Source organism: Callospermophilus lateralis, chromosome 7 (genome assembly GCF_048772815.1).
Source record: "Callospermophilus lateralis isolate mCalLat2 chromosome 7, mCalLat2.hap1, whole genome shotgun sequence".
In the NCBI taxonomy this organism is placed as follows: Eukaryota; Metazoa; Chordata; class Mammalia; order Rodentia; family Sciuridae; genus Callospermophilus; species Callospermophilus lateralis.
Genome location: NC_135311.1, coordinates 1,967,477 through 1,994,599, shown reverse-complemented (window position 1 = coordinate 1,994,599; position 27,123 = coordinate 1,967,477). Strand labels below are relative to the sequence as shown.

The 27,123-nt window shown below is 38.2% G+C and overlaps 1 protein-coding gene and 1 non-coding gene across 4 annotated transcripts in view; both read left to right on the top strand.

The window, feature by feature from the left end:
• Otud7b (OTU deubiquitinase 7B) overlaps nucleotides 1-27,123 on the top strand; it is a 55,768-nt gene that overhangs the window by 22,178 nt on the left and 6,467 nt on the right. For 2 of the 3 annotated variants that reach the window (XM_076861724.1, XM_076861725.1), the window contains exons 2-11: nucleotides 8,326-8,476; nucleotides 12,675-12,863; nucleotides 15,420-15,647; nucleotides 17,295-17,396; nucleotides 18,448-18,575; nucleotides 22,546-22,658; nucleotides 23,487-23,614; nucleotides 24,269-24,418; nucleotides 24,988-25,102; nucleotides 26,025-26,109. In XM_076861724.1, the coding sequence (XP_076717839.1) occupies nucleotides 8,392-8,476; nucleotides 12,675-12,863; nucleotides 15,420-15,647; nucleotides 17,295-17,396; nucleotides 18,448-18,575; nucleotides 22,546-22,658; nucleotides 23,487-23,614; nucleotides 24,269-24,418; nucleotides 24,988-25,102; nucleotides 26,025-26,109 (1,323 nt within the window). In that variant the 5' untranslated portion in view covers nucleotides 8,326-8,391. Of the gene's footprint in view, nucleotides 1-8,325; nucleotides 8,477-12,674; nucleotides 12,864-15,419; nucleotides 15,648-17,294; nucleotides 17,397-18,447; nucleotides 18,576-22,545; nucleotides 22,659-23,486; nucleotides 23,615-24,268; nucleotides 24,419-24,987; nucleotides 25,103-26,024; nucleotides 26,110-27,123 lie in introns of those variants that run through there. The other variant, XM_076861727.1, reaches the window with a different exon arrangement.
• LOC143405306 (U6 spliceosomal RNA) lies at nucleotides 15,769-15,874 on the top strand. Its single transcript, XR_013092024.1, has one exon. It is a non-coding gene; the product is annotated as a U6 spliceosomal RNA (small nuclear RNA).

Sequence of the window (27,123 nt, the reverse complement as noted above, 5' to 3'; positions counted from 1 at the left end):
TAATGACACAAACCTTTTAAGAGGTGTTTGGAATTCTAAATTTTAAAAATGTCGAAAACTTTAACATCTACTACTTTCTTTCCCTTCTTCCCTTCCTTAGGACCCATCTTATTACCTCTGGGTTGTAATATTTAGTGTTACCTAGGCCCGTTTAGAGTGCAGTTTGGTCATATTTTCTTTCTAAGAAGGGTCTGTTTTCTTTTGTTGTAAAGACCAGTTTTAACCAAAAGCAGTCTGCCAAGACAATCATTCATCAGTCCCTCTCACCTAATGAGAATTGTGTGAAATTTCAAAGTGCCTCTGTCTCTCCTCTCTCTTTGTCTGGATTCCTTGGAGCTGACTTCATAGACATGGAGGAGTGTCTGACCTTTGAAAATTCTTGACAGTCTTGAAGTTGCGGTTTTCCAGTGAGTTAGAGAGGACTCAGAAGCAGCTCTGATGCAGCTCTGGTGGAGCCAGGGAAGTGGATATGCAGCGAGAATGTGGACGCTTTGGGGGATGTTGTAAATGAGAGAATGTAGGATCAGTAGTTTCTCAGGCATCTTAACAGTGGTCTGTTATCTACCATCAGTATTTGATTTGGGGTCATTTTTTTTCTGTTAATAAGTAGTTGGGTACTCAGTGCCTATAGGCTGATTTTACTATCTGATAATTAGTTTGAGATGAACAATGTTAGGAAGAGAAAGCTTTTGTAAATAAAATCATATAACAATCTTAAGCAAATGTCTTTGAGAAGAGCCACTGTTTTAGACTTGGCTGTGTGCAACACTGGTGGGTATGTATGTGCAGTTGGCTGTTGTACAAACACACTTCAATTTATCTGAATAAAAGTCAAGCTCCTGCTGGTGCTTGAATGCTAGGATACAGGATGCACATGACAAGATTTTTGCCCTCAAATTGCCTCTGGTTTAGCGGGGAGACAAAAGTAAATAAGCACAAATGCCATGAACTATGATAAAATTATAGAGGTAGAGTACAAGATGCAGTGGGGTCACCAAATGAAGTGGATGGTTTAACTTGGGAAGTCAGAGAAGGTTTTATAAATGAAGTAGCACTCAAATTAGTCTTAAAGAGGTAAAAACTTGTATATGCAAAGGAACTGAAATTTGAAACAGTATATGCAAAGCATATAGTATATAGTATATAGCATATAGTATACTTGGGGAAATAATGAGAGGAAGAACCAGGTGATGAAGGGCCTTGTTTATGGTGTATAGAAATTTGGATGTTATTGAAGAGGTATTAAGGAATTTAGAGCAGTGGGCTATGATGCTATCATGTTTTAAATTCTTCATGGTGGATACTTGTAGAAGGCTGATTAATGTTTAGAGAATAAGAGGAAGACGTTAAGAATCCGTTTTCTGGGTCCAGGTTATGAAAATTGAGATGGAATAAAAAGAGAGCCTATGAAAGGCCTTGGATGGATTTGAGAGACCTTTAAAAACAAAATAGTAGAGCTTTGAAAAAGATTTGTGAATATGAGGGAAGAGAGAAAAGTGCAGGTTGGCCCCCAGGCTTATGGCTTGAGTGCCTGGGATGATGTGGTACCATTTGCCAGAATAGGCCATACTAGAAGAGGAATAGTTCAAGAGGGTGGCAGCAGATGAGAAAGTGAGCTCATGTTTTTATCATGTTGAGTTTGAAGTGTCTGTGGGTTTTGGGTGCTCAGGGCATGAATGAAGTTTCTCATGGGGATGATGTAAAATGAGAAGACAGAAGACCTAAGACTAGAACTGTGAGTGTGCCAACCTTTAGTGTAGGCACAGGAGAGTTCACCAAGGTGACCTGGGAGGCTACAAGGAGATGAACAATAAGGAGGATTGCATGATTTTAACATAAGTCAGTGCTCATTTTAGTTGAGGACTGAACATGGGTTGAGAAAGTAGTGTAAGTGAACATAATCTAAGGAGTTTTACAGGAAAGGGGAACAGTAAGCCACACATAGGGCAGGGGAGAAACCTAAAGGGTCCCCTTGTTTGTTTGTTTTGTTTTTGTTTGTTTGTTTGTTTGTTTGTTTTGGAACTTTTTTCTGTGAAGTGGAAAGCAAGGTCATTTTCCAGGAGTTATCAATGTGGTATGAATTGACTGGGAGGATCAGGAAAATGATGAAGTGGTGTGATAGATAGTAGCTGAGAAGACTAGTTGAGGTAACAAAGTCAAGAAAAGACAGTGGTCTTTCAGTGAAAAGGTGACAGTACCATGTCTGTAGTATACTATTCTGCAAGATTATGTGATCTTGTTTGCTCAGCAGTCCCTGGTTTTCACAGAGATATTAATAAATGATCACTCCATCAACCTTTTCTTATCCCCCTTCCTATCCTTCCCCCCCCCCCCCCGCCTTTTTTAAACTTTTGTGGTGACAGGGATTGAACCCAGGGCCTTCTACATGCTAGATGTTACCACTGAGCTACATCCCCAGCCCTAAATCATTGGTTTCACTTTCTGTTTATGCAAGAAGGGAATTTTCTACTCTTCGCAGTCTTTGCTATCTTTCTAGTCTAGTGCATCTCTTGTAGTGATTTCCTAACCAATTCTCCCTCAGTCTGCTGTGCTCCCTCCAAACTAGACTCACTATAATCAGCATGATCTTTTCCTCATTTTCCACCATTCTCACCTCTATGTTCCTTCCTGCTGCAAAATTTTGGTATATGTTTAAACTGCTTGGAACATTTTTCCTATCCCAGTTTGTCTCTCAATTGCTATTTATTCTACATTTCTTAGGTGAAACATTGCTTTTTGGGGAAGCTTTTCTTGACTCCTTATAGGAGATAACATTCCTCTCCCCAACATTTCTTTATTATAATTTTTTGAAATTTTGTGATTTTTCCCCCTTCCATACTGGAAACTTTGTAAGGATGAGGATTGTGTTGTGTGTTTATTCTTGAGCATGGTATCTAATATACAGTAGGCACCCCATGAATTTGTATTGAATTAATGAATATGATGGTTAAGAGATTGAATGTCTTAGAAAGCAAGTTTCGAAGTAGTGAGGAAAAGCTGGATAAAAGTGAGGTTGTGTTAGAGTAAGATGTTAAGAGTTTTAAGATTCAAAGGTGATGTGGGGCTGGGGTTGTGGCTTAGTGATAGATTGCTTACCTCAAATGTGTGAGGAACTGAGTTCAGTTCTCAGCGCTGCATATAAATAAATGATTAAAGGTCCATCAACAACTAAAAAAATAAAAATAAAAAAAGGTTTAAAGGTGATATAGTTTCAGGAAGTGAATTTTTGCAGTGGAGATTATGGATAGATTATGTAGATGGGTGTTAAAATTGCTAAGGAATATGACAAATTTAGAGTGAGGAAAATTCAAGGCAGGTCTTTAATCAGTGTGTTAGGTACAGCTCTTTCCTATAGTCAAAGAAAGAAGTGGTTAAGAATCAGTACAGTTCCTGGAATCAATAACGCCCTAATCCCTTGGGAAGCAGTGTGGTCTCACAGAAATATCAGAGGTTCAGACTTAGGGCCATCCACCTGACTTGTCAAGGCTTTTTGTTTGTCTGTTTCTATATTTGTAAATTGGATATAATGAGACCAGTTGCAGTCTTGTTGAATAAGGGAACATTTTTGAAAGTTCTTAACTAACTTGTTAGTTTTTATTCTTGATTGCTGTCATTTCAAGAGGGCATGGAAGTGGAAGTAGGAGTGAGAAGAAACAAAGTTGGCAACAAGTGAATTTTGCACAATGTACTTCATTTATTCAAGGTGTTGAATTTATACTATAGAGTCAGCACAAACATTTACAAATGAATACAGATACAAGCAAGTATTGATGTAAGGAAGGCTTTTGTAAAATAAAGCCTGGCTCATGATAATATTGCAGAGTTGATCTACAAGTGTTATGAAAAGGAAGCTTTATCTAATAATTTTCCATGAAAATTCCATGCATGTGGTCAGTTTTTATTGTTCTAGGGAACAAAATAAGAACCATTATATGTAAGTTACAGGGGGAGGGAGTCTGCTTTTTTTTTTTTTGTTTTGTTTAGAAAAGCATTTTCTAACAATTGGAACTGTCCAACAATAAAATGGATATCATGGCAAAGTAATGAGTTCCCTGTCAGAACTTGTGTTCAAGTGAAGACTAGATGTTTATCTGTCAGAAATGTTGAGAAAAAGATTCTTGCATGGAATCAAAGTTAGATTAAATAATTGCTAAAGGCCTTTGCCTTTGGAAGATTGGAGGATTTTGACTCCATTTGAGATCTGTCTTTACACCAATCAACAAATATTTGAGTGCATCCTCTGTTTTATTTGAAAGGTTAAAAGCAAGTGTTTTATGTTGTAGTTTAGTTTTTTTTAGTTTTTTTTTTTTTTTCCTTCCTGTGTGCTGACACAGAGCCTAAGGCTGTGAGTGTTGTCATGGCTTTAATGTCCCCATTTAGAATTTGAGAAGCTTAAGCCAGGTGTTGGTGATATAACAAAAGCTCATCTCCTCTCCTGTTGGAAGGAGTTAGGTGGAGTCCCTGGCACGCAACTAGAGACACAAATGTAAGAATATGTTGCCAAGAAGTTTGCTTTAGTTTTCATATTTTTGCTGAAGAGCAAGTCTTTCTAGATAATGTCAGACCTCCAAGTTATTATGTTTAAAAAATGTTTTTTGAAAGAATGACCTACCTATTGAGTTGACACATGAGATCTGTGATGCCAGGGCACTCACTGATGGTTTCTTTTGCTTCTCTCCAGCCTGTGTCTGGCTGGGAAATTGTCTGCATGCCTGTGGCTTAGTCAAGTGTTCTTTCTTTCTTTTCTACTGGGGATTGAATCCTGGGACACTGTACCACTGAGCTGCATCCCCAACCCTTTTTACGTTTTATTTTGAGAAGGAGTCTTGTTAAGTTGCCCAGGCTGGCCTTGAACTTGTAATCCTACTACCTCAGCCCCCAAGTAGATGGGATTACAGTTCTGTGCCACTGTGCCCAGTAAGTCTTCTTTCTGCTGAGCACTTTTTTGCTGTTTGCTTTTTGTGTGCTTATTGTGTATTTCCTATTTCTTTCAGAAAGTTATTAAAGTAGCTTTACTGTTGACTCTATTTTTGAGAGAAAATTGAAATTCATTTTGTAGCTGTTTTCTTCATTTGGATTATTCATGTGTTTAAGTTACTTGTGTTGCTATACCATTTCCAGTGACCAATTAAAGTGATCTTTGGAGAAGGAATTATTGCCTTTATTCTTGCCTGGAAGGGAAAGCCATTCACTCTCCTGTGAATTATTATTCTTTTTTTTTGTACCAGAGATTGAACCAAGGGGTGCTTAACCACTGAGCCATATCCCCAGCCCTTTTTATTTTTTTAATTTTGATACTGGGTCTTGCTGAGTTGCCTCGGTCCTCACTAAGTTGCTGAGGTTGGCTTTGAACTTGTGAAACTCCTGCCTCAGCTTCGTATGTGCCACCACACCTGGTGCACGTATGAATCCTAAAAGAATTTAATTCTTTTTTTTACTTTTTAGTTGTAGGTGGACACAATATCTTTTTTTTTTTCCTTTTTCTTTTTAGGTGACTGAGGATCGAACCCAATGCCTCACACATTGTAGGCGAGTGCTCTATCTCTGAGCCACAACCCCAGCCCGATAATTTAATTCTTAAGTGTAGAATGTAAGAAACTGATTTGCTTTATAACTTGACATTTTGAATTTGAAGTATCTTAGACCAAAAGTTTTTCATGTATTACTAGCCCTTCCTGGTAATTATGATATTGAAACTAAAGTAAATTAGGTATTAACAATACCTAGATTGAAAGAGAATATAAATAACGTAGCTTATGCAACTGTAGTGAACTAAAGAAGTTCATCTTTAAACTTATAAAGGATCTTAGAATTCATCTAAACCCTGTGGGTAATCTAACTAAAGTCACTCCAGTTAATATATATACAGATGTAGGTAAAAATAGTATGAGGTGGTAGGAATAGTAACAGTACTGCTAATGTCTGAAGAAAGGAGTCTAGAAAACTTCAAGAGATTAGGATCAGGACAGACCCTTATAAATAGAAAGGTGATACTGAGTAGCCTAGAATTTCTGGTCTGCTGAGCCTCAGATTGGTTGCCTCAGTGGGTGATGATTAATGGTGGTTAATGTGTAAGTTCACTTAGTCATTTAATCGTTTATTTATCAGACATTGGTAGATTGCTTACTATATCATAGATATAATACTAAATGTAGGCTACAAATATGAATAACATATCCCTGCACTCATGGATCTCTTAAACTACTAGAACAGTACAATAGAGAATATTTTCTGTTTTGCCATTTCCCTCCCTCTCTCTCTCAAAAAAAAAAAAAAAAAAAAAAAAAATCCAATGTTAATCATGATAGTGACCTGTTTTTTTTTTTTTTTCTGGTACCAGGGAGGATTGAACTCAGGGGCGCTTAACCACTGAGTCATATCCCCAGCCCTTTTTCATATTTTATCTAGAGACAGGGTCTTGCTGAGTTGCTTAGGGCTTTACTAAGTTGCTGAGGCTGGCCTTGAACTTGCTATCCTCCTGCCTCAGCCTCCTGAGCTGCTGGGATTGTGTAGGTGTGCACCACTGTGCCCAGCAATCTACTGTTTTTCTTTTCTTATTTTTTTTTAAAGACTAGGTATTTCTTTTTTTTTTTTTTAACTTTATTTTATTTATTTATTTTTTATGTGGTTGTTGAGGATTGAACCCAGCGCCTCGCAGGTGCTAGGTGAGTGCTCTACCGCTGAACACAACCCCAGTCCCCCTACTGTTTTTTAACTCACAAATCTTTGCTGTTTATTTGCCTTAATATTTCTAAGGAAAACAGAAAATCAGGTCTGATCACACCACTAAACAAGCTGTGTTCTGGGATGTGGGGAGACATGAAGAAAAAGTCTCTGGGAGTCATCCTTAGACTTTAGACTTTTAGGAGGAAATGATTTTGAACAATCATTTGAGACACATATTGCTATCAGAGATTCTGCTTTTGGCCTTCCCTAAAAGACGGAATTGGTGTGTATAGTAGGGCACTGTCTTGTGGTATCTGGAGACTTTATGAATGAATCCTCTGATACAGAACGCTATAAACCTACCAGAATTTGGTCAGAGGTTGTTCTTCACTCTGTTATTGCTCCCTTAGCTGGGACTGTTAACCTCAGAGAAATGTTGAGTTGGTGCCAGGCTCTCAGGTCATAGATAGTTTCTGCTAAAGTCAAAACTGAAAGAAGAGATCTTTTTCAGGGAACATACTTGACAGTATTTGTTCTGGGTAGAGGAAGACATGTTTGTGGTAGGCATGTTTTCTGGATTCATGAAGTTAGTAGACAAAGGTTGACTTTTGTTATGGACTTTTTTTGAAATCCCCACTTGGATTTTCGGAATATCTTATTGTTTTGGCAGTCACTTTATTAAATACCTCTCATTTCCATAAGTATACTAGTGAACCTAAAATTATCCAATGTATAGTATTCATTCATTTATTTGTTCAGTAAATATTTGCTGAGGTCCTGTGTGCCAAGCTCCATGCTAAATATCAAGTGATATGTGCTCTTCACGGTAGTGAACAAGACACACAAATTCCTTGCTTTCAGAAAACTTCTATATTAAAAGGCATGGTTAGACAGCAAGTGATTAAAATAATTTCAGGGTATATCAAGTACCAGGAAGGAAATGAACAAGGTGCCATGTTAGAGACCATTATAAGTAGAAAGTTCTTTTGTGTTGTTGTAGATGGACACGATACTTTATTTATTTGTATGCGGTACTGAAGATCAAACTCAGTGCCTCATACATGCTAGACAAGTGCTCTACCACTGAGCTACAGCTGCAGCCCGAAGAGGAGAGTTCTTGAGGGTGGTAGTCTGCTGCTTCTCTCTTTAGTTTGGATAAGCAGACTCATCGAAGAAATGTAATACTCTAGAAAAGTAGAGGAAAAGCTCTAGTAAAAGTGGTTTGTGGTTAATGTAGGAATGAAGACTGTTAGTAAAGAATTAGGAAATAAAATGTTATTCTTCAAAATAAAATTGAAGCTGCTTTGTTTTAAAATTTAACTGAAATCTATGAGCTAGGATAGTTATTTTCCCCAATTGGTTAAGAAGCTGCTAAATAGCTGGGCACGGTGGCACACGCCTATAATCCCAGCAGCCTGGGAGGCTGAGACAGAAGGATCCTGAGTTCAAGCCAGCATCTGCAAAAGTGAGGTGCCAAGCAACTCAGTGAGACCCTGTCTCTAAATAAAATACAAAATAGGCTGGGGATGTGGATCAGTGGTTGAGTGCTCCCAAGTTAAATCCCCAGTACTCCCCTCCCCACAAAAAGCTGCTAAAATGGGGGCTGTGATCATCCTTTTCCAGTATAATTTGAGCCTTTTTTATTTATTTCCTTCTCAGGTAGAGGTCTGAATTTTGATCTATGCACTGCCTTCATCCAGCTGCCTGAAAGTACTTGATGATCACATGACCCTGGACATGGATGCTGTCCTGTCGGATTTTGTCCGTTCCACAGGAGCAGAGCCAGGGTTGGCCCGTGATCTCCTGGAAGGTAAGCAGTCAAGGGTGAGAAAGAAACTGAAATGTAATGCTTATTGTTAGGATGATTTGGAACATGTAAGGTGATCAGGAAGATACTTTGTGTATAGTATAGTAAGTCCTTCATTTAAATTATTACTTTGTATATGATCCAACATAATTTTTAAATTCAAATCCTATTTTTGCATTGGGGTAGCTTTTTCCACTGTCAGTTTATTCAGATAATGTAAGTGAAAATTTACTTTAGTCAGAAACCAAAACCAAAACCAAAAACAAATCTAGATCTGTAAGACTTGGATTTTCATATTTGGGATCATCCATTTTCTTTCTTTCCTTTATTTACTTATATGAGTAATTCTATTAAGTGAATTAATGTTTTTATTTTGTTGCTTTTATTTATATTTATATATAATATATGCTATAAGTTTGATTATTCTAGATTTAAGGCCCTGAAGGATTGGAATCATGTCCATAGGATTATTTGTTTATAAGTATAATTAATGATGCTTTTAGATGATGAAATTATATAATGGCACAAACAGGCAAGCTACAGAGGAGGGACAAGTACTTAGGATTCTTAGGCAATTTTTTAGATTGCCAGCCATTAGTAAGGTATTATAATGTGACTTTTGCTTAGCTACCCATGGGAAAAGCATGAATTTGGAAACAGAAAAGATCAGGGTTTAAATTCCAGGTTACTGATTTCAATTTGACTTTTCTCTTTACTTCATGTTCAATTCCTACTACTTTTCCCTTTACTTCCTCTGCTCCAGCCAGGCTTAACTTACCACCTTTCCCTCACCATGTTAGGTTGTTTCCTAAGTGTGCAATGTCCTTTCCTCCATTAGTCTCCTTCTCATTCAAGATTCATCTCAAAAACCTCCTCTTTAACAAAATAATCCTTAACCATTCCCCATTCCTCTTGTAATGTGTCAGATACCTGTAAATGTTCGATATGTATAAGATAATTGAGATACATTAGTTTATTCTTTCAAACATTCTGTTATAAGTTTGAAAACTGAGTTTCCATGAAGTGAAGAAGGATTTAAACAATTTGGTTTCAGAGTGTGGCTCTTAACAATTACATAACAAATTATCAATGTATGTGTGCATGCATGTACACTCATGTAATGAAAGAAAAATTGAGGGTGCTGAGACTGGAGGGACAGGAGAAGTCTGATTTAGGTCCAGATCAGAGTGCAGAAAGGCCTTAGAGGGGGAAGTGATATTTGTGTTGAACCCTGAAGTCTGAATAGGAATAGCAAGACAAAAGGATGTAGAAGAGATTATTTTTTGCTGGAGAAATAGCTTCCACAAGGGCCCTATGGTGAGAGAGAGTTTGCCACATTAGAGTAGCTAATAGTGATCAAGATAGGAAGAGTGATAGAAGAGTGATGAGAATCTGAGCAGCTGATTAGACTGAAAGGAAGTAGAACGTGTGGGAAGGGAGGTAGTGATTGATAGCCTTGGTAAATTTAAATTATATTTTAAGTTCACTGGGAAGCTGGTGAAGGATTTTAATCAGAGGAGTGACATAATCAAATTTGAGTTTTTATAATTGTGTATTGGTTGTAGGTTGTGGAATGGATTAGAAGGTGGCCACTGGTAAAATCAGTTAAGAATATTGCCACAGTTCATGTGAGAGATGATGGTGATTTAGACCATAATGGTAGCAATAGAGATAGAAGTAGATAGATTTAAAATATAATTTAGAAGAGGAATCAAAGGACCTTTTCTCATTTTCTTTTTTGTGTCTCTTTTTTAGTCTTTTATTTTTTCCTTTTAATATTAACTCTGGTTGTAGTTTTAAAAAAAAAATTAAAGCTGGTGTACTATGGTGCACACATTTAATCCTAGTTACTTGGGAAGCTAAAGCAGGAGAGGCTGAAATTGGAGATAGCAAGTTTGAGGCGAGCTAAGTAACTTAGCAAGACCCTGTCTTAAAATCTAATAAAAAGGACTGGGGATATAGTTCAGTGATAAAACACCTTCTACCTGAGTTCAATCCCCAGTACCACAAAAAAGCAAAACAAAAGAGAAACTAAATTAGGGAGGGGAGAGAGATAAGCAGCTGAGAAACCAGTTAATTTCCCTCCAAAAAGAACAAAAACCAACCTCAGCATGGGTGGCACATGCCTGTAATCCCAGACTCTCAGGAGGCTGAGGTAGGAGGATCATGTGTTCAAAGCCAGCCTCAGCAAAAGTGAGGCACTTAGCAATTCAGTGAGACCCTGTCTCTAAAGACAAAATAGGGCTGGAGATGTGGCTCAGTGGTTGAGTACCCCTGAGTTAATCCCCAGTCCTCACCCCACCCTGCAAAAGAAAGAAAAAGAAAAAGACCAGATGAAAATTATGAGGAACTAAAACAGATCCAGTGCTCAAGATATGTTATTCGTTCGTTCATTCATTCATTCATGAACTTAGAAAAAACTACCATTTATTTAACAAATATTTATTGAGTGCCTAAATTATATTGTAAGGTATTGAGTGCTTCAGAAAACCACAGGGTTTGATGAGGTGCTTTGTGATTTTAATTGGGCAGTCAGGGGAGGCCTTATTAAGAATATGACATTTGAAACTAATTAGGAGATGTCTGTGTAGATACATTGTAGGAAAGAGCTTTTGAGGCAGTGTAGATAGTCAGTGGGGAGACCCTACAGTGGGAGCATCTTAGCCTGTTCTATTCAGTGGTGAATGGAGAAGAGTGAATAGAGGGAGTTGAACAAATGGGGAATTTAATTGTTTAAAAATAAAATCATCAAGCATGAATGATTAGTACAGCTTAACTGGAAAATTATAAGAATAAGAACAATAGCTACAGCAGTAAATGCATATATCCTGCTTTCTGCATACCAAGCACTATTCCACATTCTTTTAACTTATTTCATCTTTATAACAGCCCTGAGGTATAAATACTGATTTTATCATCTGCATTTTCATAGATAAGGAAATTGAAGCTCAGAGAAAAGGGTGGAAAAGTAGGCCAGGTCATAGAAATCCTTGAATATTACGCAAAGAAGCCTTGTCTTTATTCTGTAGATAGTGGTGAGCCATTACATAAAGATTTTGATCATGGAACGAAATGACCAGAAATGTGCTTTAGAAAGATGAATCTCCTGGGATTCTTTAGAATGGATTGGATGAGGGACACTAGGTGATAAGAATTGAATTAAGGTAATGGTAGATGGAATAACTAAAGTGTAAATAATTATGCAGTATATAATTATTAAATAATTTAACTGGAGAAAGCAACAGTAAAATCCATTATAACCAATCCACGCCTAGGGGCATTTCTTCAGTAGAGTAGTGATTTTTATGTTTGGGGGTATGGTTATCTTCAGTAAGCTGATAATGTCTATCAATGCTTTCTCTAGAAAAATACACACTCATATAAACAACTTCAAGTGGCTTAGAACACCCTAGAGTTACACCTAGGCTAAGAACCTCTTGGATTCCAGAATAAGGAGACCTGGGCTTAAGTTCTGCTGGGCCCTGGTGCAAGCTAGCTGTGTCTTGAACAAGTCACTTCTCTAAGATTTTTTTCCTTTATCTATGAAAGAAAGTTTTTAGATCTCTGAGGGCCCTTTGAGTTTAGAGAGAGAAAGTTTCTAACCTCATGAAGCTTATTAAGGAAATAGAAAATAAATATAAAGAAAATTGAAATTTTAGCTGGAGCATATGCCTGTAATCCCAGCAATTTAGGAGGCTGAGGCAGAGGATCTTGGATTCAAAGCCAGGCTCAGCAGATTAGCGAGGCACTTAGCAACTCAGTGAGACTCTGTCTCTAAATAAAATATAAAAAGGGATGGGGATGTGGCTCAGTGGGTAAGCACCCTGGATTCAATCCCTGGCACACACACAAAAAAAGAAGAAGAAGAAGAAGAAGAAGAAGAAGAAGAAGAAGAAGAAGAAGAAGAAGAAGAAGAAGAAGAAGAAGAAGAAAATTGACATTTTAGATCAAAATATTTTGAAGAAAATTAAAACACTGTGAGGTTCTGGGAATGCAGAATAGCTGTATTTCTGGTTTGGCCAAACTGTGAATAAATTCGTTTTTCTTTCTATAAAAAAAAAGAAAATTAAAACAGGATAAGGAAAGAATAATGATTGCAATGTGTATTAATATATTTTACCAATTTTGATATCGTCTTTTTGTCCTCCAGTTTCTCTCTACTCTGAGTATATAATTTGCTTTTTGCTTTGTTTCCTGATAGGAAAGAATTGGGATGTGAGTGCTGCCCTCAGTGATTTTGAACAGCTACGTCAAGTTCATGCTGGGAACCTGCCCCTACCCTTCAGTGAAGGGAATAGTGGCTCCAAGACCCCTGAAAAGGGGTATTCTGATAGAGAGTCCACTCGCCCTCTACGACCCATCCTACAGCGGCAGGATGACATCATTCAAGGTACTGGGCTAACTGAGGGATGTTTCTGTATAGGGAGTAGGAGGGGTGGGGATTGCTAAACAGATTCAGAAAGTTTGGTGATCCTTTGGAGATGTTTTCTTTCCTTACTCTTATCTCCAGCCAAACCCACATTGAGATGGTGTCAATCTGTCCAGGGGCCAGAGCCCCTTACTGTCTCTCTGCATCTTGAGTGTTATCCTGAATAAAGGCCTTCTTCAGATAGTGTAAAAGAAATAGAGGAAGGAGGGTAACAATCTAATTATTGAGATAAAGAGTATATAAGGGTAGAATTAAGAGTCGGTCACTGCCATCTGCCTCTTTGGAGAGTAATTTGTTAATATTTGCCAGTATCTATCAAAATTTGAAAAATTATATACTCTTTAACTCAACAATTTCATTTCTAGAAATTCATCACATATATGTGTATTTGTATGTATTTTACTTACTTATTTATTTATTTTTGTGCCAGGGATTGAACCAAGGGGCTCTTAACACTGAGCCACATCCCTAGCCCTTTTTTATATTTTAAGACAGGGTCTCCCTAAGTTACTGAGGCTGGCTTTGAACTTGTGATCCTCTTGCCTCAGCCTTCCAAGCCACTAGGATTATAGGCATATATCTCCTTTAAATAAACAAATACATAAATACATACACATGCAATGTGACTATTTCATAATAATTAAAACTTGATAATTTTTAATGCCCATTAATAAAAAAGTGGTTAAATGAATTATAATCATTCATATTGTGGAATACTCTCAGTCATTAGAAAGAATTAGGTAGAACTGAGTGATATTTTAGAAAAAAAATCTCTAAAAATATATTCTGAAAGGTAAGATTTATTATAATGTATGTAGCATGCTCCTTGTACTTTAAAAATACATTTTAAAAAGCTATATGTGCTTCTGTGTCCCTAAAAATTTCCAGAAGGATATAAAAGTTTGTCTCTGTGGAAGGATTCAAGAATTTTGATTGCAAGGGAAACTTCTTTATCCCTTTTGATACTATTTTTATTTTATTTTATTTTTACCATGGTCAGGCAGACATGTGATACTTTTTATTTATTTGTACTTATTTATTTATTTATTTTTGGTACTGAGGATTGACCCCAGAGGTACTTAACCACTGAGTCACATCCCCAGTCCTTTTTTAAATTTTGAGACATGGTCTCACTAGTTGCATGGGACTTTGTTAAGTTGCTGAGGCTGAACTTGAACTAGCAGTTCTCCTGCCTCAGCCTCCTGAGTTGCTAGGCTTATAGGTGTGCACCACCACTTTAAAAAGTGCACATGGTACTTTTTAAGTTTCTAAAAAATATTTAAAAATAATATCACTATTACTTCATAGTTGGTGAGGTGGCACATGCATATAATCCCGCAACTTGGAAGGCTGATGCATGAAGCTTGCAAGTTTGAAACCAGTGTAGGCAGCTTAGTGAGAACCTGTCTCAAAAAATAAAAAGGAGGGCTGAGGATGTGGGTCAAGCGGTAGCGCGCTCGCCTGGCATGCGTGCGGCCCGGGTTCGATTCTCAGCACCACATACAAACAAAGATGTTGTGCCTGCCGATAACTAAAAAATAAATATTAAAAAAATTCTCTCTCCCTCTCTCTCTCTCTCTCACACTCTTTCTTTAAAAAAAAAAAATAATAAAAATAAATAAATAAAAAGGGGCTGAGGATATAACTCAGTGGTAAAGTGCCTCTGGGTTCAATCCCTAGTAATGGGGTTGGAGGGAAATTTATTTTGTGCATCTCATCTCTGGGAAATACTGAATCGAGAATGTCTACCCTACACTTGAACTCTATCCCTCTGTGATAATTATTACATAACTTAAGCCATGCAAATGAATTATAATACTACACTAAGTAGATTGCACTCACAGTGAAATATTGGTGGGGGAATTACAAGTGCTACATATTCAAAACAGATGAAATGATTTAGGGCACTATCTATATTACTCTTTACCTCTGTAGCATGTTAAGAATTGACTGTCCTTATAAATTTCCGATAAATAAGAATATCAAGAAAAGAAGAAGTAAATAGTATAAATAGGTGTTTTAGATGATAAGATGAAAGTTCCTGTGTGAATAAGATTCTGTTAATTTTCTTTTCTATAATGGAAATTCTTTCCACATTCTCCAAGACCCTGAGAAGTATCAGAGAGACTATTAGACTAAATCTAGTCTAATGAGACCCCATTTCCCTCTTCCTTCTACCAAACCACGATCAAGTTACTAAAGGATCAAGTTGCAAACCCTCTCATATTGAAAATAGAAGTGGAAGAATACAGTCATAGGAAGAGGATGGTGAGGCAAATTTCAAACAAGGGTAGAAAGAGGAATGTATATTTGGTGCTAATTGGTGCCTGCAAAAATGTTGCTTTCTGTATTTCTTCAGTTTTACTTGGCTTGAGAAAAAGGGCCATGATGTTTAGAAGCTGGTTAGACTCAGTTTTTCCCTGACTGGAAACCCTGTCAAGAGGTAACCATCACATCAGTGGAGAATTCTCTGAGTGGGTTGTGTATGTTCTAAGGTGACTCCATTTCTCATTGCAGAAAAACGCCTGTCTAGGGGCATCTCCCACGCCAGCTCCAGCATTGTTTCCCTGGCCCGGTCCCATATCTCCTCCAATGGTGGGGGTGGGGGGAGCAGTGAGCACCCCCTGGAAATGCCCATCTGTGCCTTCCAGCTTCCAGATCTCACTGTGTACAATGAAGACTTCCGCAGCTTCATAGAGAGAGACCTCATTGAGCAGTCCATGCTGGTTGCCTTGGAACAGGCAGGTCAGTGAGTGCTTCATCTCCAGTGTTCTTCCCTCTATTCTGTACCTAACCACCTGGAAGGGCTGGCCTTGATCAATAGCTTCCAGTGTGTGATCTGATTGCAGTCAAAGGCAGAAGTCAGGTGCTCACTTCCATACCACATATACTAAAATTGGATCAATATATAGAGGTTAGCACAGTCCTTGCACAAGGATGATACATAAATTTGTAAAAATTCCATAAAAAAAGCAGTAGTCAGATAAACATGTACTGAGCTAGTGCTTTCTAAAGTTACAGGAAAGGATACAGATTAGACATTTTATTTTGGAAGTTTCGTATTTGATAGAAAGGAAACCATATATATATGTAAAAGGCCTAGGAATCAGTACCTAAAAATCAATGTATGAAAGAGCACAAACTAATTATAATTGGCTGTGGAGCACCCTTGAGAACAGAGTACTATTGATATAGATGATGCAGTAGAAGTCAGACCTATCTATATGAACCTTTCCCCTTAAATCTATTTACTTTAACATTTGTGTTTGTCTTAAACTATTAAAATTAGTTAATATAGAGCAAGGCAGCTGGGAATCCTGGGAAAAGTTCACTTGTTAAAAAACTCTCATCGGGTGTGATGACGCATGCCTGTGGCTCAGGAGGCTGAGGCAGGAGGATCTCGAGTTCAAAGCCAGCCTCAGCAAAAGTGAGGTGCTAAGCAACTCAGTGAGACCCTGTCCCCTAAATAAAATACAAAATAGGGCTGGGGATGTGGCTCAGTTGTTGAATGCCCCTGAGTTCAATACCTGGTACCCCCCAAAAAAACCCAAAACAAAACTCCCATGGGAGAAAGACTGGAGGGGAGGTGGGGCATACTAAGGGAGTGTTTATTTTTCCTTTTGTACCTGTCTATATTAATTACATGCATTTATAGTTTTTTTAAAAGTTAGCAAGTCATCTGGGCTAGTGAAATTTAGGCCAGTTTTTCTTTCTGTAGTTCAAGAAAACTTTTAAATAAAGTTTTTAAGTAAATATATTTATTTTTAACCAAAGTATTTCCTCCTATAAATAATGGGAAGTATTAGATGACTATACAGAATCAAGGCTCATTTTCTTGGGTGTTTCATATACTTTGTCTTATTGCTTTCGTCTTTAAAGTCATACCACATACGTGCTGATATGCTGATTATCATATATGCCGATAATACAGAGTTGTATTTGTTATATTGATAATGGATTTATACTGAGTTTAGTTGCCACAGTATTTACAGATCTCCTGACCAGAGTGAAGAAATCAGGGCCAGTCCAAGTAGCCAGCAGTTTCAATTTTAGCACAATTGACATCTTGGGCCTGATAATTCTTTGTTGTGCAAGCTGCCTTGTGCATTATATTTAGAAGCATCCCTTATCTCTTCCTCACTAGATGCTAGTAGCAAATCCCCTGCCAGTTTTGGTAAGCAAACATATCTCCATACATTGCCTAAAGTTTTCTTAGAACAAAATTGTCCCTATTTAAGATCCATTGATCTAACCAGTTATGCTCACCAGATTCTGACTGACTAAATATATCTTAAGAAGATTTAGAGTAATAGAACAATGGTTTTATTCTGGGTAGTATTCCTAGAGGAGGCTAATCTGCTGTCCTTTTCTTCCACTCTCATGTTTCTCCAGGGCGTTTGAATTGGTGGGTTAGTGTGGACCCCACCTGTCAGAGGCTGCTTCCTTTGGCAACTACTGGAGATGGAAACTGCCTTCTGCATGCAGCCTCTCTTGGTGAGTCTTGAAAACAGCTTTCTATACCCTGGTAGAAAGGAAGAAATTGAATCAAATCTTATGTGTAGGACTTGACACAACCAAATTGATCCTTGGCAGAAGTTAGTTCACAGCAGTTTTTTTTTTTGGTGTGTGTGTGTATGTGTGTGTGTGTGTGTGTGTGTGCGCGTGCGCAGGAGATGGGGGAGAGCCCTGTCCTGGTTTTTCAGTCTTGTTGAGGTGAACACAGGGTTTAGCTTAAGCCCCAGTCTGTGAGCTGACTTCTAGGTATAATGAGCAACACTAAGCAAGTAATATACAACTCTGTGTGTGCGTGTGTGTGTAAAATTCTACTTGATATTCCTCTGGTGTATAAAAAAGATGTTTTCAGTAGTCCTTTTGTGTGTGTGTGTGTGTGTGTGTGTGTGTGTGATGCTGCAGATTGAACCCAGGGCCTGTGCATTCAAGGCAAGCACTCTACCAACTGATCTAGATCCCCAACCCTTCAGCAGTCCTTTTTGACACTTACTTAGTTTAACTTACTAAACCTATCCATAACTCAATACATTATTTGCTCTTAGTTTTAAAAAAGTTCTCCATTTTCTAGCCATTCCTCAAGCCTGGATACTGATTGCTGTGTGCTAGATCAGTCTTGTCTGCCACTATTCTGTATTTAAGTTTGTTAGAATTGCCTCAGGAATGAGGGCTTCCTTTCAGGAGTTTGTGGGAGGTGTTAGTTATATCCCTCACTCTCAGGTTCTCAAAGTCTCTAAACCTCCAGAGTAGGAGCATCCTTTCTTGATTAGTACTTCTTCCCTAAATTACATCTAGAGTTTCTTTGAACGTGGTCTTTAGCCTGATTTTCTTCATGCCAACGTCTGTGTATCATAATTAATAATTTCATGTACAAGGGGTTCAGAGTGAAGCTTACAGTACAGCACTTGCCTAGCTTGTTCAAGGCCCTGTATTTAATCCCGAGAACTGTAAAAAACAAAAACAAAACCACAAACCACAATTAGTAAGTGGAGTTGAGTCAGGTAAGGCTCCTTTACGTCATGCTTTCTTGCCATAGGGATGTGGGGTTTCCATGATCGGGACTTGATGCTGAGGAAAGCTCTGTATGCACTGATGGAGAAGGGAGTCGAGAAGGAAGCACTGAAAAGGCGCTGGAGGTGGCAGCAAACCCAGCAGAACAAGGAGGTAGGAGGCCTGGGGGGGCACCTTGTGTCCTCACATTACCAACTTAGCAAAGTTACCCAGAGACGAATAAAATCAATCAGATCATTATTATTTCTCTTGTAATCCTGAAAGTTATGGAAAATGCAAGTGACCTATACCATAGGGTAAATGCTCTCTGGTACAATCATAAGAACTGGTGTAGGGAAGTCGAGACTTAAAAAGAGGTGTCTAACATTGTGCTTTTCATATGAAAGATAATACCTTCCGTGGTAGTGTTTTGCAAAATGAGGTATGAAAATTCTAAGGATTTTTTATTTTGGTTTTTGGCTTAAAATAAGACTAGATTAATTTTTAAGGACTTATGTTTTCAATTCTTATAGAATGTTAGTGCTTAAGTTTTTGGATGCATATACTCAGTTTTAGATGGATTAAAAATTGAAAAAAAAAAGTAGCAATAGATTATCTGTACTTTCCATTCTCATAACAGAGGTTGGGCAAAATGAAACAGCCCTGTCTATTTCATGTGTGTTTATAAAGGTAATTGCTTTCCTATTCCAATAATAGAATAGCAGAGCCTAAAATATATATTATCTCTCTCTTTGCAGAAAAAGTTGACTGATCCCTTCAGTTTAATAATGATATTATAATTTACATAAAATAATAGACCTCCATAGTCCCTTTTTTCTTGGTTCTGTCTTTTATGTTTATATCCCCTGCTCTTCATGTACATCTGGGTTTTTTGTTTGTTTTGGGGGGCATGTTTTGGGTGTTTCTGGCATTGAATATGAGAATATCTCTTCAGAAGCTTTCTCTGTCCTTCTATCTAGTTTCTTTTTTTCCTCCTTGGACTGTATTATTATAACTGGTAATGATATAGAACTAAGAGTTTATTTTATTTAGAATTTTTTTATGTCCTATCTGAGCACGGTGGTGCACACCTATAATTCCAGTGGCTTGGGAGGCTGAGGCAGGAGGATCGCAAGTTCAAAGCCAGCCTCAGCAACTTAGAGAAGCCCTGTCTGTAAATGAAAAATGGCCAGGGATGTGGTTCAGTGATTAAGTACCCCTGGATTCAGTCCCTGGTATAAAGAAAAAAAAATTTATGTCCTAAGTTTTAAAATATATAAGAAAGATGTATTGTTTCTTTCTCAAAAATTATATCCAGAGAGCTAGGAATATAGCTCAGTTGGTAGAGTGCTTGTGTAGCATGCATAAGGCCCTGTAATCCCCAGCATCACCAAGAAACAAAACAAAGATTTTAGTTGTCAAAATTAGGATGATATTAAGATTAGAATCCTGTTCGTAATCAGCCAATAAATATTAGAAATAAATCCATGGGCAAAGCAATATGAGTGACATTCTTTTTTGGGGGGGTGGGTTACTAGGAATTGAACTAAGGGGCACTCAACCACTGATCCGTATCCCCAGCCCTAGTTTGTATTTTAGAGACAATCTCACTGAGTTGCTTAACACCTCACTTTTGCTGAGGCTGGCTTTGAACAGACAATCCTCCTGTCTCAGCCTCTTGAGCCTCTGGGATTACAGGCGTGCACCACCGTGCCTGGCAAGTGACAATCCTTATTACCACAAAACTTGGGCTTGGCACTGTGTAAAGTGTCTTTTGTCTGAGCTAGAGTCAGCCTAGCAAATCAATAGTTAGCTTTGCTTCTTCACCATTGAGTGTACATAATACCTGAACCTTAGATATTTGACTGCTCCAGGGACAAGAAGAGGACAAACAAGAGCATACCAATTATGAAGTGCAAATTATGGAAATAGTCAAAATAGGTGTGCCCAATTCCAGCTTTTAAATCTCTTATCATTATTATTTTATTTTAAGATAGGGTTAGATTTTGATGCTATTTAGACAGGAGACCCTCAAGTACCTGAGTTCTATCCTAAGTTTACCTCCTTTCCTTCCAAAAGAAAACATGCATAGTAGCTAATGAAGGAGCAATCGTTTTACTTCTTTTGCTCAGCACAATGCAAGTTCCATACTAGAAATGTGGCCTATGTAATTGTCTTAGCTTAGAAGTGTGTGGCATTGTACCCAGCCTTGGCAGGGGGAATGGAAAGAGGATTGAGGAGCTTCTTTTGCCTTACTTTAGTACTAAACACCAAACTTAATTAGTTTTGATTTCTCAAGCCTTCTTGGTTTTTGTTCGAATTGATGGTAAAGCCTAATATTTTCTTAATGATTAGGTTAGAAGTATATGCCACCTAGTGGTTATGTGTATTAAAAATAGGAATCAGAAATAGGCAAGAGGAAGTCAGATCTTCCTGGAGAGAGAGAGAGAGAGAGAGAGAGAGAGAGAGAGAGAGAGAGAGAGAGAGATAGAGATAGATAGATATTATATATGAGTGACTAGAATCTTCCACATAAAATTTGTGCATTGTTCTTTTTATCTTTAATTGAAATGAAATTTGTAATAGCATTTATAAATTGAAAATAGCTTTGTCTTTTTTACTAAAAATGCTTAAAATAGCTCTTAAATTCTTCATGTTTCTAATGTGATCCTTCTACTGTTGGTATTTAATTAAGCAGTATAAATTCATTTTAATACTGATATAAGCCAAATAAAGTCTAAAAAGTAAACTTGTCTCTCAAATTATCATATACATGCTAAAGCCAGTATGATATTTTTAAATCATACCACTACACACACTCCTTTAATAAAAATTACATTGTACTTAACTTGTATTTACTGATTACTGATCACAAATTGCATAAAACATGGTCCTGGCTTTTAAGAGCAGTAGTAGGAAATGGATTTCAAACACATAATTGCAACAAAATGAAACAGGTATGAAGGAAAGGCACAAAAAAGGAGTGTTTAAATTACTAGGGATATTTAGGAAGGACTTCACAGAGGAGAGGTACTTGAGTTTTATCCTGAAAGTTTAGAAATTACCAGATAGACGAGTGGGCTACAACAGGCAGAAAAGGAACAACTAAGACAAAAGCTCAGAGGTACAAAACAACGTGATGCACTTCAGGTACTACTTTTGAATCAGGGAGCTATTCAACTAGATAAGTGGGTAGGGGCCAGGAAGTGGGTGTTACGTGCAGTGGGAAGGAGTTTCAACTATGTCTGTCAGACAATGAAGATTACTAAAAAAAATTCTCATCAGGACACAAACATCATCAGATTTTAACTTTAGAAAAAGTTTTCCAGTAGCATTGTAGAAAGCTGGTTAGAAGAGTACATGAGTACATGACTACAAACAAGTTAGGGGTGCACTGAAGTAGTTAATGCTTCATAATTATTGACTGAAGGGATACAGATATGAGGTGGGTAAAGGAAGGAAAGGAATCTTAGATAATTCCCTAGTTTCTCTTTTGGATATTAGGATGATAATTGATGGTGTTCACTAAGGTAAGAATATAGAAAGAAGAATGATTTGGGGCAGAGACAGAAGTTTTTATGTCAAGAATTTGAGGTAGCCCTGGACAGGTAGAAGTATCTAATTGGTAGTTGGATATGTGAATAATAGAAATTAAGAAGTAATATGGGCTTAGATATAAGGATTTGAAAGTCATCTTGGGGCTTTTAGAGAGTCCACTGAATTTGGCAATTTTTTTAAAAAATACGTTTATTTTATTTATTTACTTTTTTTATGGTGCTGAAGATCAAACCCAGGGCTAGGCAAGTGCTCTACTGCTGAGCCACAACCCCAGCCCCTGAATTTGGCAATTTGAAAGACTTATCTGTTACTGGAGTTAGGTAAAGTGGTATGTCAAGGATTGGGAGAGTAGGATGAAAGGCAGAAACAAAAACCAGATTGTAATGGGTCAGAAAAGAATAGAAGATTTTTAAAATGTGAGAAAGATAATAGACTGTTCTTTCTATGGATTTTGACTTTAAAAGGGAAGAAATTTGATTTTGTTGTACAATTGTAAATCAAGTACTGAGACTAATTAATTAAAATGGGTATTTCCTCTTAGAATCTTGCTTCTCATTGCTTGGCATCCCCTGCTTATCTTTCATAGTCAGGGCTGGTATATACAGAGGATGAATGGCAGAAGGAATGGAATGAACTGATCAAACTTGCCTCAAGTGAACCCCGAATGCATCTAGGTACCAGTGGAGCCAATGGTGGTGGGTAAGTGTGGCAAAATGGGGAGGAGGAAAGAATTTTTCTGGAGTTTTCTGTCTAGAGAGCACTGTGCTAAGAGGTTGTTTAAAGGAAAGAGAGGACCCATGACAAGGGCACACTTGTAAAAGCATGGTATGTTTTCTGTATTTGAACACACTTATACCACAGTGGATGATGGGGTGGAGGGGGGAGTGAGACTAAAGGCAATAATAGTAATAATCCAGGCAAGAGGGCTGTGGGTGTGCGAGTGATAGACTAAAGATAGGTCAGAAGAGACAGGTACAGGAGACACACAGGAGATGGAATTGATCTAACCACATGATTAATTGAAGCTGAGATGAAAAATGGGAATATTTCACAAATTTCTGATTAAGCTACTGAGTAGAATGTGAGGCTATTTTTTAAGGGAACACAGAAAGAGGAATTTTGGAATTTTCTTTTGTAAGGCATGATTAGTACAAATTGTGGGTGTTTGTGGTAGGTAAGATAAGCAGGATGAGGTTATGCTGTTGTGTATTGGGCCACTGGATAAGAGAAATGAGGGACTTGTTGAGCAAGATGAATATTAAGAGACAGGGATTACCTTTAACTTCCAAATGCCACCTTAGCCACAGAGCCTTCAAATATTCTTTCTTGGATTTCCCTATTTGTGAAATGGAAGTAGAAACAGCTAGTAATAAAATAATCAGCTAGATCAGTGGTAGCCTTAAGATTGGAAAACAAGGAAAGGACATGCTTTTCGCTGTCTTCAGAATTGGTCTTCAGGGCTCTCATTTTGTTTTTCCTGCTTCCTTTCACTGTGCCCCTTCCACCTATTCTCTTCTCCAACTCCAGGGTGGAAAGTTCAGAGGAGCCTGTCTATGAGAGCCTAGAAGAGTTCCATGTCTTTGTCCTTGCTCATGTGCTTAGGAGGCCCATCGTCGTCGTGGCAGACACCATGCTGAGGGACTCTGGAGGAGAAGGTGAGTCAGCCAGCCAGGCCTCATTCCACCCTGAGCACCCACTATTGGCAGAGCCTTGGAATAAACACCAGGAAGAGAGCAGAAAAGTGGATATATAAGCCGTGCAGTGCACACCCAGTGGCTTGGGAGGCTGAGGCAGGAGGATCACAAGTTCAAAGCCAGCCTTAGCAACTTAGCAAGGCCCTGTCTCAAAATAGAAAGGGCTAGGGATGTGACTCAGTTGCTAAGCACCCCTGGGTTCAATCCTGGTACTGAAAAAAAAAAAAAAAGGAAAACTAAGAAATAAATATTAAAAAAGGGGCTGGGGATGTGGCTCAAGCGGTAGCACGCTCGCCTGACATGCGTGTGGCACGGGTTCGATCCTCAGCACCACATACAAACAAAGATGTTGTGTCCACCGGAAAAAAAAAAAAAGAAGAAGAAGAAGAAAGAAAAGAAAAATATATTGGGGGAAGAAAAGATACATATTAGAACAAATGCAAAATTTGAAGAGATTCAGAGTAAAGCAGTTGGAGTTAATTGCTGAGACTTCTTTGGAAACAATTATTAAATAAGTTGGAATGAAAGTGGGGACTCAGTTGGCAGAGGCAGGTGGAGGGATTTTCCACTAGGCAAGAACACAGCCTTAGTAATAATCTCTATGGTTTCCTACAGCATTTGCCCCTATTCCCTTTGGGGGAATCTATCTGCCCTTGGAGGTCCCAGCCAGCCAGTGTCACCGATCTCCTTTGGTGCTCGCCTATGATCAGGCCCACTTTTCTGCACTTGTGTCCATGGAGCAGAAGGAGAATGCCAAGGAACAAGGTGCTAAATGCATGTCTATGTCTCTAGTGTCCTTTGGTCTGCATTATTTTCACTTCTGAGTGGAAATGAGAGCTAACATAGGAGGAAAGAATTAAGGGCAACATGCAAGCCCACACAATGCATGTTGGTACTCTTTTCCTAAGTTATATAGTACACCAGAATTTTTGAATTAAAAAATCAAAAGGTTTGAGGGGGGAACATAAATTATATTCCCTGCTCTGGAGAAAAGGGCTCATGGATTAAGGTCATAGCACCTTCTAAAAGGTGCTTTGCTGCATTTGTCTTTAACTTAATGACTCCGAATTCCCTGAATAAACAACTCAAGAATATCATGAGAGTTAGTTGACTGACTGGTGGGGAGTCCTAGAGATTAGTGGCCTAAATTGTGTGTTGGGAGGTAGGGGAAAACTAGCCTATTGTTTTTTAATGCCTGGGATCATTCACATGTAAGAATTGAGAAGTGACTATGACTAGAGACTTGTATATGATTTTAGTGAAGTCAGTTTGTGTTCAGTTGCCTTCCTCTCTCCTCAAGGAGATTCCTTGACGGCATCTTTTTTCCTCCCCAGCTGTGATCCCACTTACAGATTCAGAGCATAAGCTGTTGCCCTTGCACTTTGCTGTGGACCCAGGAAAGGGCTGGGAGTGGGGCAAAGATGACAATGACAATGTTCGATTGGCCAGGTGAGGCAGGCCTAGCCTTTCCATCCTATTTTGTAGCTGGACTCTCTTCCATAAGCAGGGGCTATGTCCTGGGGATTTTTCTTAGCTCAGAGGCCAGACAGTTGCATCTTAACTGAAGTTTCTTTGGGAAGACGAAGAGAGGGAAGAGGGGTTAGGCACCAAGACTTTTGCATATTGTGGGTGGTTTGTTTTCCTGTGAAAGATGGGAATCCTGGGGCCTCAGGATTTTTCTTAATAGTAGGAAGAATGTTCTTCCATTCATACATCCCAGAATCACCAAAGCAGTGGTCAGAATATCAAATCACACTTTATCTCAGCTTAATTGAGAAGAATTTTAAATAGCTGACCAAGTTAGTTTGCTGTGGGTTTTGTCTTTCTGGAGTTTAGTCAGCAATAAAAATACATTCCCTCTCACTCTCCGTGGCCTGTTAAACTTCTTTCTGCCTCCCAGCATATGAACATAAAAGTTTTTCCCTTACATCTTACCTGGTGCTTCCTTCTTTGGGCCTCTGAAACTTTGGGAACTGGCTGAAGGAGTTTGATTTTAAAGTCCAGCATTTATGGCTTTTTAAAAATAAGTCCTCACCTAATATTATTATAATAATGACTATTGTTTAGTATTTCCTATTTTCCAGACATGGCTGTGCCCTTTCTAAATACTATTTTAACACAATGCCACAGGATAGATATGATTATCGACACCCATTATTAACTCAAGCTGAGTTTCAGGGAGGTTGAAGTGACTTGTTCAAGGACAAAAGTTTAGTAATTGGTGGAGCTTTGATTAAAATCCATTTCTGTTTGAGTCCTAAGCCATGTGTAGAGGCCCCTCCATCCACCTTTCTTCTCAACTATATCATACCCTTTTTCTTTACTAGATCACATTAAGTTTTTAAATCCTTTTTTTTTCTCCTTTTCACAGTGTAATTCTGTCCCTAGAGGTTAAATTGCATTTGCTGCATAGCTACATGAATGTGAAGTGGATCCCATTGTCTTCTGATGCACAGGTGAAAGCTTCTTCCATCCTTACCCACATTTGCCTCACTTTCAGTGACAGAATAAGGAGATCTGGTTAATGCTTACCTTCTAAATCTGTTCTGAGTGGTAGCTTATGCATCAAGATTAGGAGTAATGGGAAGATGTCAGATAATTTCCAAAGGATACCTTTTCCTACCTTGCTACCTGTTAGTTTCCTCTTTGGACTATATTTCTCCAATCAGGCTCTGCTTTCTTATACTAAATTGCGGTCTTTAAGAAACATTTTCTAGGGCTGGGGTTGTAGCTCAGCTGTAGAGTGCTCACCTAGCAGGTGTGAGGCCCTGGGTTCGATCCTCAGCACCACATAAAAATAAATAAATAAAATAAAGGTATTGTGTCCAACTACAACTAAAAAATAAATTTTTTAAAAAAGGAAACATTTTCTAGGAACTGGGGTGTAGCTCAATGGTAGAGCCACTTGCCTAGCACATATAAGCCCCTGGGTTCAATCTGTAGTACAACAAAACAAACAAAAACATTTTCTGGTGAACTTGAGGTTGTCATTACTTTGTCCCAATCATGCTGTAGTTAGACTTGTTTTAGGCACCAGGAGGAGACAGAATTTTTTCAGGAGTTTTGGGACCCCGGGGGGGTTCTAAGTTAGAACAGCAGGAGCAAGAGAAAATTGATGAACATCAGAGTGCTGAAGTTTAAAAGGATGGTTGGGCTTTGTTGGTTGTGACTAGCCAAGACTTCTTTTAGATTAATTTTGAACAGTACTTGATATAGAGATGTTTATAATAAAGGACATTCTGGTATCTGAAATATTCTCCCTCCATACCCAGAAGCTGAGTATTGTATGGTTGCACTGTTGTTCACCATACAATACATGGTGAGCAGTGAGGCTTCTTTTGGTATCTAGAATAGAAAGGAGTCAAATGGCAGTGGCTGAGATCAAAGTTGGATATTACATACATCTTTAACCCATGAGAAAGCTGACTAGAGCCTGAGAAGGACAGATTCTGAATCCTGGGTGACCTTTC